At 42.2% G+C, this 17,836-nt stretch overlaps 1 protein-coding gene across 3 annotated transcripts in view; it reads right to left on the minus strand.

Annotated features, from left to right (window-relative positions):
* AGAP2 (ArfGAP with GTPase domain, ankyrin repeat and PH domain 2) overlaps nt 1-17,836 on the minus strand; it is a 254,446-nt gene that overhangs the window by 37,034 nt on the left and 199,576 nt on the right. For all 3 annotated transcript variants that reach the window (XM_056562604.1, XM_056562602.1, XM_056562601.1), the window contains one exon: nt 12,084-12,267. In XM_056562604.1, the coding sequence (XP_056418579.1) occupies nt 12,084-12,267 (184 nt within the window). The remainder of the gene's footprint in view (nt 1-12,083; nt 12,268-17,836) is intronic.

Here is a 17,836-nt window from a genome sequence, read left to right on the forward strand (position 1 = left end):
TATGGTGATGGTGGTCTTTGAGTGATGGGAAATGTTCAGTTTGCGCTATACATATAATTTCCCATGATGGCCACAAATTTTAATTTTGGTTTCATCAAGTGGCGTATCTACCTTTTGGCGAACCCGGCCCCTGCTGGGGGCACACACCCTGGAGGGGTGCTGGCCGCCAAACATATCAGTCTGTCCTCCTACTACTGGCAGTTAATATGTGACAGGGCAGCGGGATCAGCAATTAGCAGCAGGTATGACATTAAAATTGAAGGTCGCGACTTGTCCCTGCCTGCGACCCTTTGACATCCCTGGAGAGGAATGATGAGACCAATGTGGGGTTTAATGTGGAGACGGAGGTTTGGGGGGTGCCCTGGGGGTGTGAGGAGACAGAGTATGGGTGGGGAGAATCTATGTATGATGTGCAGGGCCTTGTGACAAACCTAAAGTTTGCTATAAAGCATCCTCAACTCCAGTCTAGTGTCTATACAGCAGAATGGGCTGATGGCTCCACCCCGCACCAGGTCCTCATCTTCCTATAGCTGCTGCTTCTCATCCTTATAGCAGCCATCATCTCCCCAGGGTCACCTCAGATCCTGTGAGGCAATGTGACAGCTGGCAAGCAGCAGTATGTCAGGTAAATGTGTAATGAAGGGGATATGTCTGTAAGGTGTGGGGAAAGATAGGTGTAGTAGGCTGAGCATTAACGTGGGGTAGGAATGGGATAGGTGTTGGAGTCTATGTAGCTGACTATAAGAGTGAGGTAGGATAGGTGTAGTAGTCTAGGGATCGGCCGATATCGATTTTTAAGGCCGATACCGATAATCTGTGACCTTTCAGGCCGATAGCCGATAACTTATTTCGATATTACCCCCCCCCCCCCCCCCACCTGGCCCAGCAGAAGCCGCTACAGATCAATGATTTAAAGCGGGCGCTTTAAATCAACGAACTCCAGCGGCTTTTGCGGGGCCAGAGACCGCTGCCGCCGCCAGCTTCTCTCCTCCTGCCTGTCCTGGGGTCCTCCCTACTTCAACCACCGCTGCCCCATTGCCTCCCCCATTCCCGGTTTTATAATTACCTGTTCCCGGGGTCCGCGCTACTTCTAGTTCCGACGGTGTCCTGAGCTGTCACTGTGCGCACTGACAGTGACGTCGTGTTGAGGACGTCACTCGTCCTTGCACTGCTCAGTGCGCAGGACGCCGCAGGACGTTGCACGAGCCAGAAGTAGCGCGGACCCCGGGAACAGGTAATTATAAAATCGTGGATGGGATGAGGCAATGGGGCAGCGGCGGCGGTGGTGGCGGCGGTGGTCTCTGGCCGGGGAGGCTGGGTGGGGGGGCAGGGCATTATCGGCCTATCGGCAATGTAATTACTGATACCGATAATGTCCAAAATCGTGAATATCGGCCAATAATATCGGCCAAATCGATAATCGGTCAATCCCTATAGTAGTCTATGGCAAAGTATTAGAGTGAGGTAGGATAGGTGTAGTAGTCTATGGCAGATCACTAGAGTAAGGTAGGATAGGTGTAGTAGTCTATGGTTTATCATTACAATGGGGTAGGATAAGTGTAGTAGTCTATGGCTTCTATGGGGCTATATGGGACCTATACCTACAAGGGGGCTGCTAATATATATAGGGGCCTGCAAATTTATACATGGGGCTGTATATATATATATATATATATATATATATATAGGATCCAACAATAACGCAGCACTCCAAAGAACGGTGAAAAAAGTGTTGATTTATTCCTGTCACATCAGTACAAGCAACGTTTCTGCTCCTATGGAGCCATTTTCAAGCTTGAAAATGGCTCCATAGGAGCAGAAACGTTGCTTGTACTGATGTGACAGGAATAAATCAACACTTTTTTCACCGTTCTTTGGAGTGCTGCGTTATTGTTGGATCCTATTTAAACTGAGGACTTTTGGTCAAGAAGTTTTTTGGACGCTGGCACCCACACATTGAGGCTGAGTAGTGCTGCAATACTTTTATGGCTTTTATATATATATATATATATATATATATATATATATACACACACAGGAGACTGCTATTACCTACAGGGGGGCTGCTGATATATACAGCGGGGCTTTATCTATATACAGGGGGCTGCTGATATATAAGTGGGGGGTTTATATACAGGGGGCTGCTGATATATATGTTTTTTTTATCTATATACAGGGGGCTGCTGATATATACATCGGGGCTTTATCTATATACAGGGGGCTGCTGATATATACAGCGGGGCCTTATCTAAATACAGGGGGCTGCTGATATATATACAGGGGGCTGCTGATATATAAGTGGGGGGCTTTATATAAAGGGGGTTGCTGATATATATGGGGGGCTTTATCTATATACAGGGGGCTGCTGATATATACAGCAGGGCTTTATCTATATACAGGGGGGCTGCTGATATATACAGGGGGGCTTTACTTATATACAGGGGGGCTGCTGATATATACGTGGGGGGCTTTATCTATATACAGAGGGGCTGCTGATATATACGTGGGGGGCTTTACCTATATACAGGGGGCCTCTGATATATACACGGCGGGGCTTTATTTATTTGCAGGGGGCTGCTGATATATACATTGGGGGGCTTATCTATATACAGGGGGCTGCTGATATATATGTGGGGGACTTTATATACAGGGGGCTGCTGATATATACAGGGGGGCTTTATCTATATACAGGGGGGCTGCTGATATATACAGCGGGGCTTTATTTATTTACAGCGGGCTGCTGATATATATATATGTGGGGACCTTATCTACATACAGGGGGCTGCTGATATATACAGCGGGGCTTTATCTATATACAGGGGTCTGCTGATATATACCTTGGGGAGCATTACATACAGAGGGGCCTCTAATATATACAAGGGGGATGGTTTCATATTCTTTGACCAAAAATAATTCCCTACTGAAAGCACTACTAAGAATCTGACTCCTTTATTACCGGCTTTATTTATTTGTGGTGCAATAAGAAATTAGAAAATAAAATACAATTAGGGGTGGACCCTAGTGTGTTGGCTGTGTGTGTGTGTGTGTGTGTGTGGGGGGGGGCATGGGGTGTTGCTTTAAATGTATAAGGGGCCCAAAACATTTCTGATGCCAGCCCTGATGATGTGTGTGTGCATGAGATGGGCGTATGATAGATGTGTGTGTGGTAGATGTATGTATGTATGATGTGTTACAAGAAACAACCAGCAATGTCCATCTCACATGCAACTCCCACAGCACGCTATAGCAAAAGAAGAGATTTTCCAGCACAGAGCGTGCAGTCTTCAACAATTTATTCTTTAGAAACCGACATCGGGACAAGGAAAGTCATGTGACGTGTTTCAGGCGTCAGCATACACCTCTAGTCATGCACAGTACTCCATAGATAGGGTTTCATTTTATAGGGAAACATGTGACCACCCCGCATGACTTTCCTTGTCCTGATGTCTGTTTTTGTTCTGCATCCTACAATCTCTTCTTTTGTTATGTATGATGTGTGTATGATAGGTGTGTGTGTAATATAAATATGTGTAAGATAGATGTGTGTGTGTGCGTGTGTGTGTGGCAGTATTATATTCAGAGGGCACAGTATTTGGCAGGATTATAAGGGAAGATTCATAAAAACCTGTCCAGAGGAAAAGTTGCCCAGTTGCCCATAGCAACCAATTAGCTTCTTCTTTTATTTTTAACAAGGCCTCTGAAAAATGAAAGGATTTATCTGATTGTTTGCTATGGGCAACTGGACAACTTTTCCTCTCCCCCATAATAATTATCGAGGATGAGGATCTACTGACAAACTGAGGAACCAGAAGAAGTCCTGGTGCCTGGACCAGATGAGGAAGAAAAGGAAAGACAACAGAGAAGACAAACAAGGCTCAAATCTATATATATCAGAATGTTTTAACCCCTTAGCGACGCAGGACATATATTTACATCCTGCGCCGGCTCCTGCGATATGAAGCGGGATCGTCCCGCGATCCCGCATCATATCGCGTCGGTCCCGGTGCTCATCAACGGCCGGGACCCGCGGCTAATACCACACATCGCCGATCGCGGTGATGTGCGGTATTAACCCTTTAGAAGCGGCGGTCAAAGCTGACCGCCGCTTCTAAAGTGAAAGTGACCAGGCTGCTCAGTCGGGCTGTTCGGGACCGCCGTGGTGAAATCGCGGCATCCCGAACAGCTTGAAGGACACCGGGAGGGCCCTTACCTGCCCCCTCTGTGTCCGATCGGCGAATGACTGCTCCGTGCCTGAGATCAAGGCAGGAGCAGTCAAGCACCGATAACACTGATCACAGGCGTGATAATACACGCCTGTGATCTGTGTAGAAGATCAGTGTGTGCAGTGTTATAGGTCCCTATGGGACCTATGACACTGCAAAAAAAAAGGTAAAAAAAAAAGTGTTAATAAAGGTCATTTAACCCCTTCCCTAATAAAAGTTTGAATCACCCCCCTTTTCCCATAAAAAAAATAAAACAGTGTAAAAAAAAAAGAAAATAAACATATGTATTATTGCCGCGTGCGTAAATGTCAGAACTATAAAAATATATCATTAATTAAACCGCACGGTCAATGGCGTACGTGCAAAAAAATTCCAAAGTCCAAAAGAGCGCATTTTTGGTCATTTTTCATACCATTAAAAAATTAATAAAAAGTGATCAAAAAGTCCGATCAAAACAAAAATCATACCGATAAAAACTTCAGCTCACGGAGCAAAAAATGAGTCCTCATACCACCCTGTACGTGGAAAAATAAAAAAGTTATAGGGGTCAGAAGATGACATTTTTAAACGTATACATTTTCCTGCATGTAGTTATGATTTTTTCCAGAAGTGCGACAAAATCAAACCTATATAAGTAGGGTATCATTTTAACCGTATGGACCTACAGAATAATGATAAGGTGTAATTTTTACCGAAATATGCACTGCGTAGAAACGGAAGCCCCCAAAAGTTACAAAATGGCGTTTTTTCTTCGATTTTGTCGCGCAATGATTTTTTTTTCCGTTTCTCCGTGCATTTTTGGGTAAAATGACTAATGTCACTGCAAAGTAGAATTGGCAACGCAAAAAATAAGCCATAATATGGATTTTTAGGTGGAAAATTGAAAGGGTTATGATTTTTAAAAGGTAAGGAGGAAAAAACGAAAGTGCAAAAACAGAAAAACCCTGAGTCCTTAAGGGGTTATAGTCCACTTAGATATAGCAAAGATGATTGTGGACTTATAATAAGGTGATACTGACTAGCATCACCTTTTGGTGTGAGCGATGTCACGATTTATTACCCAACGCGTTTCAACCAATTTTTACTGGTATCCTCAGGGGATCAATTCATCACTTACAGATTGACACACCAAAATTCAGCTCATAAAGAGCAAGAGAATATAAATATAATACACAGGTATATCATCATGTGAGAGATTAAATTATGCATCACTACAGCTGTCTCTGATATTTAAAATGTCAAATCGTATGGTCAATAATAAAGGGGTGCATGCGGAGTGCTTATCCTCCTTGTAATCGCCCCCAATGCGGCTCCAGCAGTGATCTCCGGTACCTGAAATAGAAATAAATAGACAAAGCTATATACACTGAGGGGTATATGTGATGGTATCAGCACATGATGTTCAACTCGTGGCCTCAAGAAATCCACTTGTTACCTGTGACAAATAAGAGAAATGCCCTTTCACTATCTATCCCAGGTTACCTGTTAAGAGAAAACTCTGCACTCATGCCGTGATGCAGCTATTCATTGTTACGCCGCCGATCATTAATTCACCATGATCCGAGCGCTTATCTGCAGTGGAGGGGAGCTGTGTAGCAATACAGCTGCACAGCGCTCCGACTCGTGGTGCCGGCGTCTGACGTAATATCCTGTCACTGACACATGTAAACTACCTAGTGTTTATGGCTAAACAGAGAATTATCCTTTCCTCACAAACTATGTAGAGCTAATGTTCTATTATTGTAGAACAATGGGGGTTAAGACAAACTGGACAATATGAGTCCCAGAGGGAATGGGGAACAGAAATATCTCTCTAGGTGTCCTCAGACTATTAGAGGGGACAGTAATTTCGTTATCACTATGAGAGATCTTCGATTCCCAAAAATACTTTTTTTTTAAACCCTTCATTAAAGTTTTAATGAAAAAATCTCCGAGTGCAATCTTAAGTGATGGAGTAAATTTTGGTAGTGAAAAATTCCGTTCCGAAAAGAGTTCCTTAGCTTCTGTTAACCACTCTGCCAAATTCGGGGTTTAGAAAGAGTATATCCACCAGAAAGAGGTGGGGACTTTGACCGTATTCTACTTCAAAAAGGTATAGGTGGATTCATGAAATAGGAACTATGTCTCCAGTAGGACTTATTGATCAGATCAACATCGCCTGCTATATCTGAGTCACTCTAGTCCCGCTATATGAAATAGAGTGTCGTAAGAACAGACACCATTGGGCTCAGGATGCCCTGACTCCCCTGACTATTACGGTGGCCTTTTAGGTACTGGAGACCTTAGCAGGTTTTAGAGATAGATCCACCGTCTAGAGTAGTGTATTAATAGGCCAAGTAGGAGGTTCGTGAGTGGGTCTGTCCTTTTTAGGATGGGTACCCCCGCCTAGGTGTAGGGCTGAGAGTTAGTTTAGGGTAAGAGGAGGCCCTATTGGTCCCTGTTGTCCCTATCACCACATAAATGGGTAACCCCAGGGGAGTTAGGTCATACATGCCCCAAGGTGTTTGCTTTATTCTTATTTGTCTTACTTTAATCTGTATAATATATTCACAGGGTTGTTTCTAGTGTGTCTGGTCTCGGGTCTCCCATCTGGGGCAATACATAAAGAATAAAGTGAGTGCATCTTTTCATTAAAACTTTACAAAGGGTTTAAAAAAAAAAAAAAAAAAAAAAAAGTATTTTTGGGAATCGAAGATCTCTCATAGTGATAATGAAATTAGTGTCCCCTCTAATAGTCTGAGGACACCTAGAGAGATATTTCTGTTCCCCATTCCCTCTGGGACTCATATTGTCCAGTTTTTCTTAACCTCCATTGTTCTACAATAACAGAACATTACCTCTACATAGTTTGGGAGGAAATGATCTTTCCTCCCCCCACCCTTTTTTTTTGCCATCTATTGTTTATGTTGCCCCCCTTTTTATAACTAAGTGTATAAGGGTAGATAGTGTATCCTATTTAGTATATAAGACCTTAATATTTCTGTCTGCTTATATGCATTAACCTCTGGATCCTGCATAATACTGTAGGGGTTAATATTATTACAATAACAACCTATATGAGATCCAGTTATCCTGCAACCTAAACTGATTTGATATGTTGTCTACTCTGAAAAGTACTATTCGCTATAACACTCAGTATCAGACTATATCTAATTTAGCCATAAACACTAGGTAGTTTACATGTGCCAGTGAAAGATATTACGTCAGACGCCGGCACCACGAGTCGGAGCGCTGTGCAGCTGTATTACTACACAACTCCCGCCACTGCAGATAAGAGCTCAGATCATGGTGAATTGATGACCGGCGGCGTAACAGTGAGTAGCTGCATCACGGCATGAGTGCAGAGTTTTCTCTTAACAGGTAACCTGGGATAGATAGTGAAGGGACATTTCTCTAATTTGTTACAGGTAACAAGTGGATTTCCTGAGGCCATGAGTTGAACATCATGTGCTGATACCATCACATATACCCCTCAGTGTATATAGCTTTGTCTCTTTATTTCTATTTCAGGCACCGGAGATCACTGCTGGAGCCGCAATGGGGGCGATTACAAGGAGGATAAACACTCCGCATGCACCCCTTTATTATTGACCATACGATTTGACATTTTAAATATGAGAGATTAGTCAGTATCACCTTATTATAAGTCCACAATCATCTTTGCTATATCTAAGTGGACTTTAAAACATTCTGATATATATCAATTAAGCTGTGATTGAGAGTACTCAGTCTGTGTGTTTTTTTTTTGAGTTGGTGTTGGTTATTTTGAGCACTGGATTTATTTATGTTGATATTTTATCTAGTGATTAAAAGTAAAGTTTGTTTGTATCTAATGCTGGGAGATTATGGATCCCTTGTAGATCCAAGTAATTTAGCAAGTTCTTGTTTGTTTTACAACAGAGAAGATGTCACTCAGGTCACTGATATAATTGTGTATTCTCCTGACTGTCCTATTACTGCTGTAGTCACTGATATCATTGTGTATTCTCCTGACTGTCCTGTTACTGCTGTAGTCACTGATTTCATTGTGTATTCTCCTGACTGTCCTATTACTGCAGTAGTCACTGATATCATTGTGTATTCTCCTGACTGTCCTATTACTGCTGTAGTCACTGATTTCATTGTGTATTCTCCTGACTGACCTATTACTGCAGTAGTCACTGATATCATTGTGTATTCTCCTGACTGTCCTATTACTGCTGTAGTCACTGATATCATTGTGTATTCTCCTGACTGTCCTATTACTGCTGTAGTCACTGATATCATTGTGTATTCTGACTGTCCTGTTACCGCAGTAGTCACTGATATCATTGTGTATTCCCCTGACTATCCTATTACCGCTGTAGTCACTGATATCATTGTGTATTCTCCTGACTGTCCTGTTACTGCTGTAGTCACTGATATCATTGTGTATTCTACTGACTGTCCTGTTACCACTGTAGTCACTGATATCATTGTGTATTCTCCTGACTGTCCTATTACTGCTGTAGTCACTGATTTCATTGTGTATTCTCCTGACTGACCTATTACTGCAGTAGTCACTGATATCATTGTGTATTCTCCTGACTGTCCTATTACTGCTGTAGTCACTGATATCATTGTGTATTCTCCTGACTGTCCTATTACTGCTGTAGTCACTGATATCATTGTGTATTCTGACTGTCCTGTTACCGCAGTAGTCACTGATATCATTGTGTATTCCCCTGACTATCCTATTACCGCTGTAGTCACTGATATCATTGTGTATTCTCCTGACTGTCCTGTTACTGCTGTAGTCACTGATATCATTGTGTATTCTACTGACTGTCCTGTTACCACTGTAGTCACTGATATCATTGTGTATTCTCCTGACTGTCCTATTACCGCTGTAGTCACTGATATCATTGTGTATTCTCCTGACTGTCCTATTACTGCTGTAGTCACTGATATCATTGTGTATTCTCCTGACTGTCCTATTACTGCTGTAGTCACTGATATCATTGTGTATTCTCCTGACTGTCCTGTTACCGCAGTAGTCACTGATATCATTGTGTATTCCCCTGACTGTCCTATTACCGCTGTAGTCACTGATATCATTGTGTATTCTCCTGACTGTCCTATTACTGCTGTAGTCACTGACATCATTGTGTATTCTCCTGACTGTCCTGTTACCGCAGTAGTCACTGATATCAATGTGTATTCTCCTGACTGTCCTATTACCGCTGTAGTCACTGATATCATTGTGTATTCTCCTGACTGTCCTATTACTGCTGTAGTCACTGATATCATTGTGTATTCTACTGACTGTCCTGTTACTGCTGTAGTCACTGATATCATTGTGTATTCTCCTGACTCTCCTGTTATCGCTGTAGTCACTGATATCATTGTGTATTCTCTTGACTGTCCTATTACCGCTGTAGACACTGATATCATTGTGCATTCTACTGACTGTCCTCTTACTGCTGTAATCTCTGATATCATTGTGTATTCTCTTGACTGTCCTATTACCGCTGTAGTCACTTGTAAGTTCTGCAGGGATGATGAGTGAAACTGTGCCGCAATCTGTGGATCTCCAGCTGTTGCTCTCCAGACATGATGGGAGTTGTAGCTTTGCAACAGCTGGAGAGCCACTAGAACTGAGGTGATCGATGGAGGTCCCAGCAGGACCCCCACCAAAAAAATGGGCTGCTTAGTTTTGTTCCCAGTCCGGCCCTGGCACAGAGGAGGTTAAAAAGTTAATGTTTATTTAGTTAGTTTTATTAAGTATATAGAAAATTTAAGCCACATATTATCCTAATGCCAGCAGGTCGAAGCACAATCAGGATGTAATCCATACAGGATCTATACTGTCAGTATCTAATCCATATGGGGAGCACAGTATCTAATACATATGGATCCATGTGTGGATTAGATACTGTGCCCCTCCTGTTTGGTTTAGATGCTCTGTTACCCCCTCATATGGATTAGATACTGTGCACTTTTCATATGAATTAGATACTGTGCCCCCTATATGGATTAGAATGGGTTACTGCGTCCCCCATATGTATAAGAATGAAATACTATGCTCCCCTTATATGGATTAGATGCTGCGTCCCCCCCATTGTAATAGAATTAGATGCTATGCTCCCCCTATATGGATTAAACACTGTGCCCCACAAACTAAATAGAGGGCACGGTATCTAATCCATATCAAGGGTCACCGTATCTAATCCATATAGGGGGGCACGGTATTTAGTCCATATAGCGGGTTACAGTATTTAATCCATATATGGAGGCAGAGTATATAATCCATATGGCGGGGACAGTGTCATACCATGACAGTGTCTAATCATTTTATGGGGCATAGTATTTAATCCATGGAGGGGGGGGGTAGTATGATACCATTACATTATCGAATCCATTTAGGGGGCACAGTATCAAACCCATACGGGGGGGCACAGTATCTAATCCATTTGGGGGGGGGGGGGCAAAGTATCATGCCGTGACAGTATTTAATCCATGCAGTGGGGCACAGTGTTTAATCCATATGTATTTCGGGGGGGATGCCAAAATAGCATCTTGCCAGGGGCGCGAGGGGCACTAAGTACGCCTCTGGTCTCATCTGACCAACCAACCTTCTTCCATGTGGTTAGAGTCCACAAAGAAGCATGTGTCAGACTCCACTAATGGGATGTCTTCTAAGGGTGCATGCACACCACGTTTTTGATATACAGTTCCCGTATACGGCTTCAAGTTAAAAAACATATGGAACTATATAGAAAACTGTATGCATTGACTTAACATTGTAAACTGTATGTCAAACGCATCATCCGGTTTAGTCCGTTTTGCGTCTTATACAGTCTTGTCAGGTTTTTTACCCGTACCCAAAACTGTAGTCTACCACGTTTTTTGGTCGGGGTGAAAAACTGTATTAAACCGTATACGTTTTTTTAAACATGGGAGTCAATGGGAACCGTACAGAACCTTGTGGTTTTTGACTTTGCACAGTTTGTATTCTTGGAATTTCAATCATACAAGTGAAACTTTATTCAAAATAGAGTGAAAAGTAAAAAAATGTATATGGTTTTTTATTTAAAAAAACTGATGCAACCGGACATGATTTTTCAAACCGTATACGGTTTTCAACCGTATATGGGTTAAAATTTGTACACACATTTGAAACAGTTTAGTCAGGTTTTGAGGAATCAATTTTTCATCAAAAACCTGATACGGGAACTGTATTTCAAAAACGTGGTGTACACCCTAGAATAGGGACAGAAGTATTGCAGTGTAGTGTACAAGTGTTCAAGTCCCCTAAAGGGACTAAGATGAAAAGCAAGAAAATACAAAATGTGTTTTTGGAAAGAAAGAAGTTTTTTTTTTTTTAATTAAAAATGATCTTTTCCCATTTATCATATACAAAAAAACATAATTGAGGTCACTGCATCCAGACTAGTAAAATATCATGGTGTTAAAGAAACAAAATACAATGCCAGAATTGCTGTTTTTTGTCGACCTCACAAAAGATGTAGTAAAATGCCTTGTGCAGCTCAACTACTTAAAAAAAATAAAACAGTAAAAGTAAAATCTAGTACAGCATAACAACATTTTAAGGCCTAATTCACACGGCAGAATTTCACAGCAGAATCCGGGAGTAAAATTATGCTCAGAAATTCTGTTGCAGTCAATGGGATTGTGCTGCACCGTACAGATGGCAGAATTTCCATGGGAGACGTTTCCAGACATCGCAGTGGACTATATGCCACGATTATGATTATTTAAAAAAATAATTCTTGTTCCCTGTAGGCAGAGTAAGTGGGATCATCTCTTTAGCAAGCTAGTTTAAATGAGAACCATTACAGAAGAAAGGACAGAAACCGTTCATCTCTGTACATCACTCACTTGTTGTCGGAGGCTTGGTACTCGGTGCATCCATCACGGTTGGGCTGCTCACATCTTTTAATAAGCCATTGATGCTGGCCGATGGGCCACATGCAGAGATGGCTCTTGGTGGTCTCTTGCCTGGCACCTTTACTGTTGTTCTCAGCAGGTCCATCTCCTTCCCATGTGTACTATGCAAATAGTCCTTTAACATAAAAATATATAAATTGTCATTGATGGTTTACAAACACACCTTTAAATGGCAAACACCAAACATTGTAATATATAGAATAAATAAAACTATAAAGTTATACATGTCAGTTATTTGCACCATGAACAGGGTAAGGCTCACACATCGGAATGTCCGCACGTAAAATCTCTGTGCGGACATTCCGCAGACTGCGGGCGCTGGCATAACATGATGGCTATGCATTCCGGCTACGCATTCCACAGAAAAGAATGGACAGGTTCATTCTTTCTGAGGTCACTGAAATCAGAATGTCCATGCTAGAAACATCTGGTGCGGAAATTCCACCATGTGCTCACCGCAGCAGAATTGGCTGCTGCAGAATACCAATGCGGAGTTCCTCATGGAAATTCCGAGGTGTGAACATGGCCTAAGGCTATATTTACACGTCGGAATGTCTGCGCAGAAAATCTCCATGCACACCTTCTTCAGATATAATATGCTGGCGCGAGGACCGCACAGGAATACACCGTCTTATAGACGGCAATGCATTCCATGTGGAGTCCGCAATAAGAATGGACAGGTTCATTCTTTCTGGGGACATTGGAATCTGAATTTCAATTCCAGAATTCCAAGGTGTACACAGCGCAGCAGAATCACATTGAATTCAATGGGACTCTGCTGCTGCAAAATCTCCGTGCAGAATTCCACACGGAAATAGCCAGCATTTGGTACTACAGCTCTTGAAAGGTAGTATATGGAGAATTTATACACTTCCTTCATTCAACTGTGTTTAATTTTGTTAGGTCTCAAGAAAAGCATTAAGTTTAAGGCATTTATAGCTATATACATTGGTAAAATGTAAAAAAAAAAACAGTATGCAAAGATACAAGGAATATCACAGGTATAGATTGCATGTTGTGAATGAAGGCAGCAAACATTACATGCAAATTGTGGTTACATGCAAATCTTGAAGAACATACATTTTTGTGTTTTAACATACAAGTAGTGATTGTGTATGTGTGGGTGTTCATGCCCATGTAGTATACTCCACATTCATCAAAAGGGAACAAAAAAGAAAGATAGGTCTGGTTTAGGTCTAACTCTGTCTTCAAACCTGAAGCCAGATTTTGATGTGTGACAGAAAATGGACACAGAGAGGTGATAAAAATGCCATTTTTTTATATGTTGTACATGCATCCATAATTTGGGTCTGACATGTTTCCTCTTTTCAAATAACTGTTTCCTGTCAGATACTTTAAGTGACATCTTCAAATTGAGCTCAAAGTCTGCTACTGTAGATATCCATGCACTTGTAGAACACAAAGACATGGCGCTGATCCATTGCTTTTATTAGAAAAAAAAAAAAAGGAAGAGTTGATTTTTTTTTGGCACAACACTGCTTCTTTTTCTATTTACTGCACTGTGGGACTTCTCTGTATGCAGGTGACTTTACATGGGTGTATAGTGGCGGTGCATTTCTGCAGGCAGTGGTGGTGATGTCAAATTTCATGAGATCAAAATCATAGGTGAAGATGTAAGCTCTATAGCACTGGTATTCCTTTGTTATTAAGTGATTGCATGCTAATATTATATACCAGGGGTTCTCAACCCGTGGTACGCGTAACCCTAGGGGTTCACCACCAGTTGAGCGGGGGTATGCCAATGCGCTGACAAATACAGACCATGCATTGGCCAGTATTTGTCAGTGCATAGCGGAGAATGGCCGCGACAGCTCTCTGTACAATAGCGCGGCTGGAGCTGCGGCCACGGCTACTGTAAGGGAGCTGCTTGGTTACCGGGGAGATGTGTAACCTCCCCTGACGTTTAGCGGAGGTGCTGCACAGCGCAGGAGGATGTCACACGTCACACGTCAGTGTGGCCCTGCCAAAAGGGACACACTGTATGGAGGAACAGGCAACACGGGACTGCAGGAGGCCGGGTAAAGTAACAAAAAAGTGAAAAATAAGTGTATGGGATGGAGGAAAGGTTTTTGTATGTTGTAAACATATATACAGTGGGGCAAAAAAGTATTTAGTCAGTCACCAATTGTGCAAGTTCTCACACTTAAAAAGATGAGAGAGGCCTGTAATTCACATCATAGGTATACCTCAACTATAAGAGACATAATGAGGAAAAAAAAAAATCTAATTTTCAGATTTTTAAAGAATTCATTTGCAAATTATGGTGGAAAATAAGTATTTGATCACATACAAACAAGCAAAATGTCTGGCTCTCACAGATCTGTAACTTCTTCTTTAAGAGTCTCCTCTGTCCTCCACTCGTTACCTGTATTAATGGCACCTGTTTGAACTTGTCAGTATAAAAGACACCTGTCCACAACCTCAAACAGTCACACTCCAAACTCCACTGTGACCAAGACCAAAGAGCTGTCGAAGGACACCAGAAACAAAATTGTAGACCTGCACCAGGCTGTGAAGTCTGAATATGCAATAGGCAAGCAACTTGGTGCGAAGAAATCAACCGTGGAAGCAATTATTAGAAAATGGAAGACATACAAGACCACTGATAATCTCCCTCGATCTGGGGCTCCACACAAGATCTCACCACGTGGTGTCAAAATGATCACAAGAATGGTGAGCAAATATCCCAGAACCACATGGGGTGGACCTAGTGAATGACCCGCAGTGAGCTGTGACCAAAGTAACCAAGGCTACCATCAGAAACACACTATACTGCCAGGGACTCAAATCATGCAGTGCCAGATGTGTCCCCCTGCTTAAGCCAGTACATGTCCGGGCCTGTCTGAAGTTTGTTAGAGAGCATTTGGATGATCTAGAAAAGTATTGGGAGAATGTTATATGGTCAGATGAAACCAAAGAAGAACTTTCTGGTAAAAACTCAACTCGTCATGTTTGGAGAAGAAAGAATGCCGAGTTGCATCCGAAGAACACCATACCTACTGTGAAGCATGGGGTGGAAACATCATGCTTTGGGGCTGTTTTTCTGCTAAGGGACCAGGATGACTGATCCATGTAAAGGAAAGAATGAATGGGCCATGTATCGTGAGAGTTTGAGTGAAAACCTCCTTCCATCAGCAAGGGCATTGAAGATGAAACGTGGCTGGGTCTTTCAGAATGACAATGATCCCAAACACACCGCCCGGGCCACAAAGGAGTGGCTTCGTAAGAAGCATTTCAAGGTCCTGGGGTGGCATAACCAGTCTCCAGATCTCAACCCCATAGAAAACCTTTGGAGGGAGTTAAAAGTCCATGTTGCCCAGTGACAGCCCCAAAACATCACTGCTCTAGAGTAGCTCTGCATGGAGGAGTGGGCCAAAATACCACAAACGGTGTGTGAAAACCTTGTGAAGACTTACAGAAAACATTTTACCTCTGTCATTGCCAACAAAGGGTATATAACAAAGCATTGAGATGAACTTTTGTTATTGACCAAATACTTATTTTTCACCAAATTATAGGCCTCTCTCATCTTTTTAAGTGGGAGAACTTGCACAATTGGTGGCTGACTAAATACTTTTTTTGCCCCACTGTATGTGTGTATATATATATATATATATATATATATATATATATATATATATAATATTAGCCCAGGGGGTCAGGGAGTCAGGGGGGAGAAATAATAGCATAAGGGCATTAAGATGGAGGGGGGGGGATGATTATCCCCCCTCCATCTGATCCCCTTGTGACATTACCCCCCCCCCCCCCCTCTGATCCTCTTTTGGCACATCCAATAATAATAGCACAAGGGGATTAAGATGGAGGGGGAAATAATGGCACAAGGGGATTAATATAGAGATAAGGGGGATTAATGATTAACCCTCCCCCCTCCATCTTAATCTCTTGTGCCATTATTCCTCCCTCCCTCTGATCTTCTTGCGCCATCCCCCCCACCCCCCTCCATCTTAACCCCTTAATGACAATGGACGTAAATGTACGTCATGGTGATGTGGTACTTAACACACCATGACGTACATTTACGCGCCGACATGATCGCGAGCACAGGAACGGTGCTCGCGTCATGCCCGGCAGGTCCCGGCTGATGTCAGCAGCCAGGGACCCGCCGGTAATGGCGGACATCAGCGATTGCGCGGATGTCCGCTATTAACCACTCCGATGCCGTGATCAATACAGATCACGGCATCTGCGGTAGTTTGAATGGATGATCGGATCGCCCGCAGCGCTGCCGCGGCGATCCGATCATCCTGCATGGCGGCCGGATGTCCCCTCACCTTGCTCCGGCCGTCTCCCGGGGTCTTCTGCTCTGGTCTGAGATCGAGCAGACCAGAGCAGAAGATCACCTCTAATACTGAGCAGTGCTGTGTCCTATACTATATATATATATATTAGCAATCAACTGATTGCTATGAATAGTCCCCTATGGGGACATAAAAAGTGTAAAAAAAAGTAAAAATATGTAAAATAAAAAAGTAAAGAAATGTGAAAAATCCCTTCCCCCAATAAAAAGTAAAATGTTTGTTTTTCCCCATTTTACCCCCCAAAAAGCGTAAAAAAAATTATTAATACACATATTTGGTATCGCCGCATGTCTAAAAGTCTGAACTATTAAAATATATTGTTAATTATCCTGTACGGTGAACAGCGTAAACGTAAAAAAATAAAAAAGTCCAAAATTGCTGCTTTTTTGTCACGTTTTATTCCAAAAAATTTTTTATAAAAAATGAATAAAAAGTAAAACCTAAGCAAAAGGGTTACTGATTAAAACTACAGATCATGGATCAAAAAGTGAGCCCTCATACCGCCCCATATACGGAAAAATGAGAAAGTTATAGGTGGTCAAAATAGGGCAATTTCAAACATACTAATTTTGTTAAAATGGTTTGAGATTTTTTTTAAGCGGTACAATTATTGAAAAGCAAATAACATGGGCATCATTTTAATTGTAGTGACCCACAGAATAAAGAAAACATGTCATTTTTACCGGAAAGTGTACAGCGTGAAAACAAAACCTTCCAAAATGTGCTAAATTGCGTTTTTCTTTTCAATTTTCCCACATAAATAATATTTGTTTGGTTGCGCCATACATTTTATGGTAAAATAAGTGATGTCATTAGAAAGTAAAATTGGTGATGCAAAAAACAAGCCCTCATATGGGTCTGTGGATGGAAATATAAGAGAGTTATGATTATTAGAAGGCGAGGAGGAAAAAACGAAAATGCAAAAATAAAATTGGTCTGGTCCTTAAGGCCAAAATGGGCTTGGTCCTTAAGGGGTTAATCCCCTTGTGCCCAAGGCTGTCCAGGCATGCTGGGAGTTGTAGTTTTGCAACATCTGGAGGCACCCTGGTTGGGAAACTCTGGTCTACACTAAAGCTAGGTTCACACTGCAGAATCTCCGGGCAGAAAATTTCCGCTTGGAGATACAGAGTGCGGCCAGCGCCAACTGAATAGGTCGGCACTAGGACCGCGCGGACACTGCAGTCTTCCGACTGAAGAATGAGCAACGCCATGCTTCAGGCGGAAATTTTCAAGCGGATTTTCCGTTCACAAATTCTGAAGTGTGAATTTGTGAACGGAAACCCATACACTATACTATACATTTTAGAAAGCGGAATTTCTGCCTGCAATTTCAAAGCGGAATTG

Source organism: Hyla sarda, chromosome 2 (assembly GCF_029499605.1).
Source record: "Hyla sarda isolate aHylSar1 chromosome 2, aHylSar1.hap1, whole genome shotgun sequence".
Lineage (NCBI taxonomy): Eukaryota > Metazoa > Chordata > Amphibia > Anura > Hylidae > Hyla > Hyla sarda.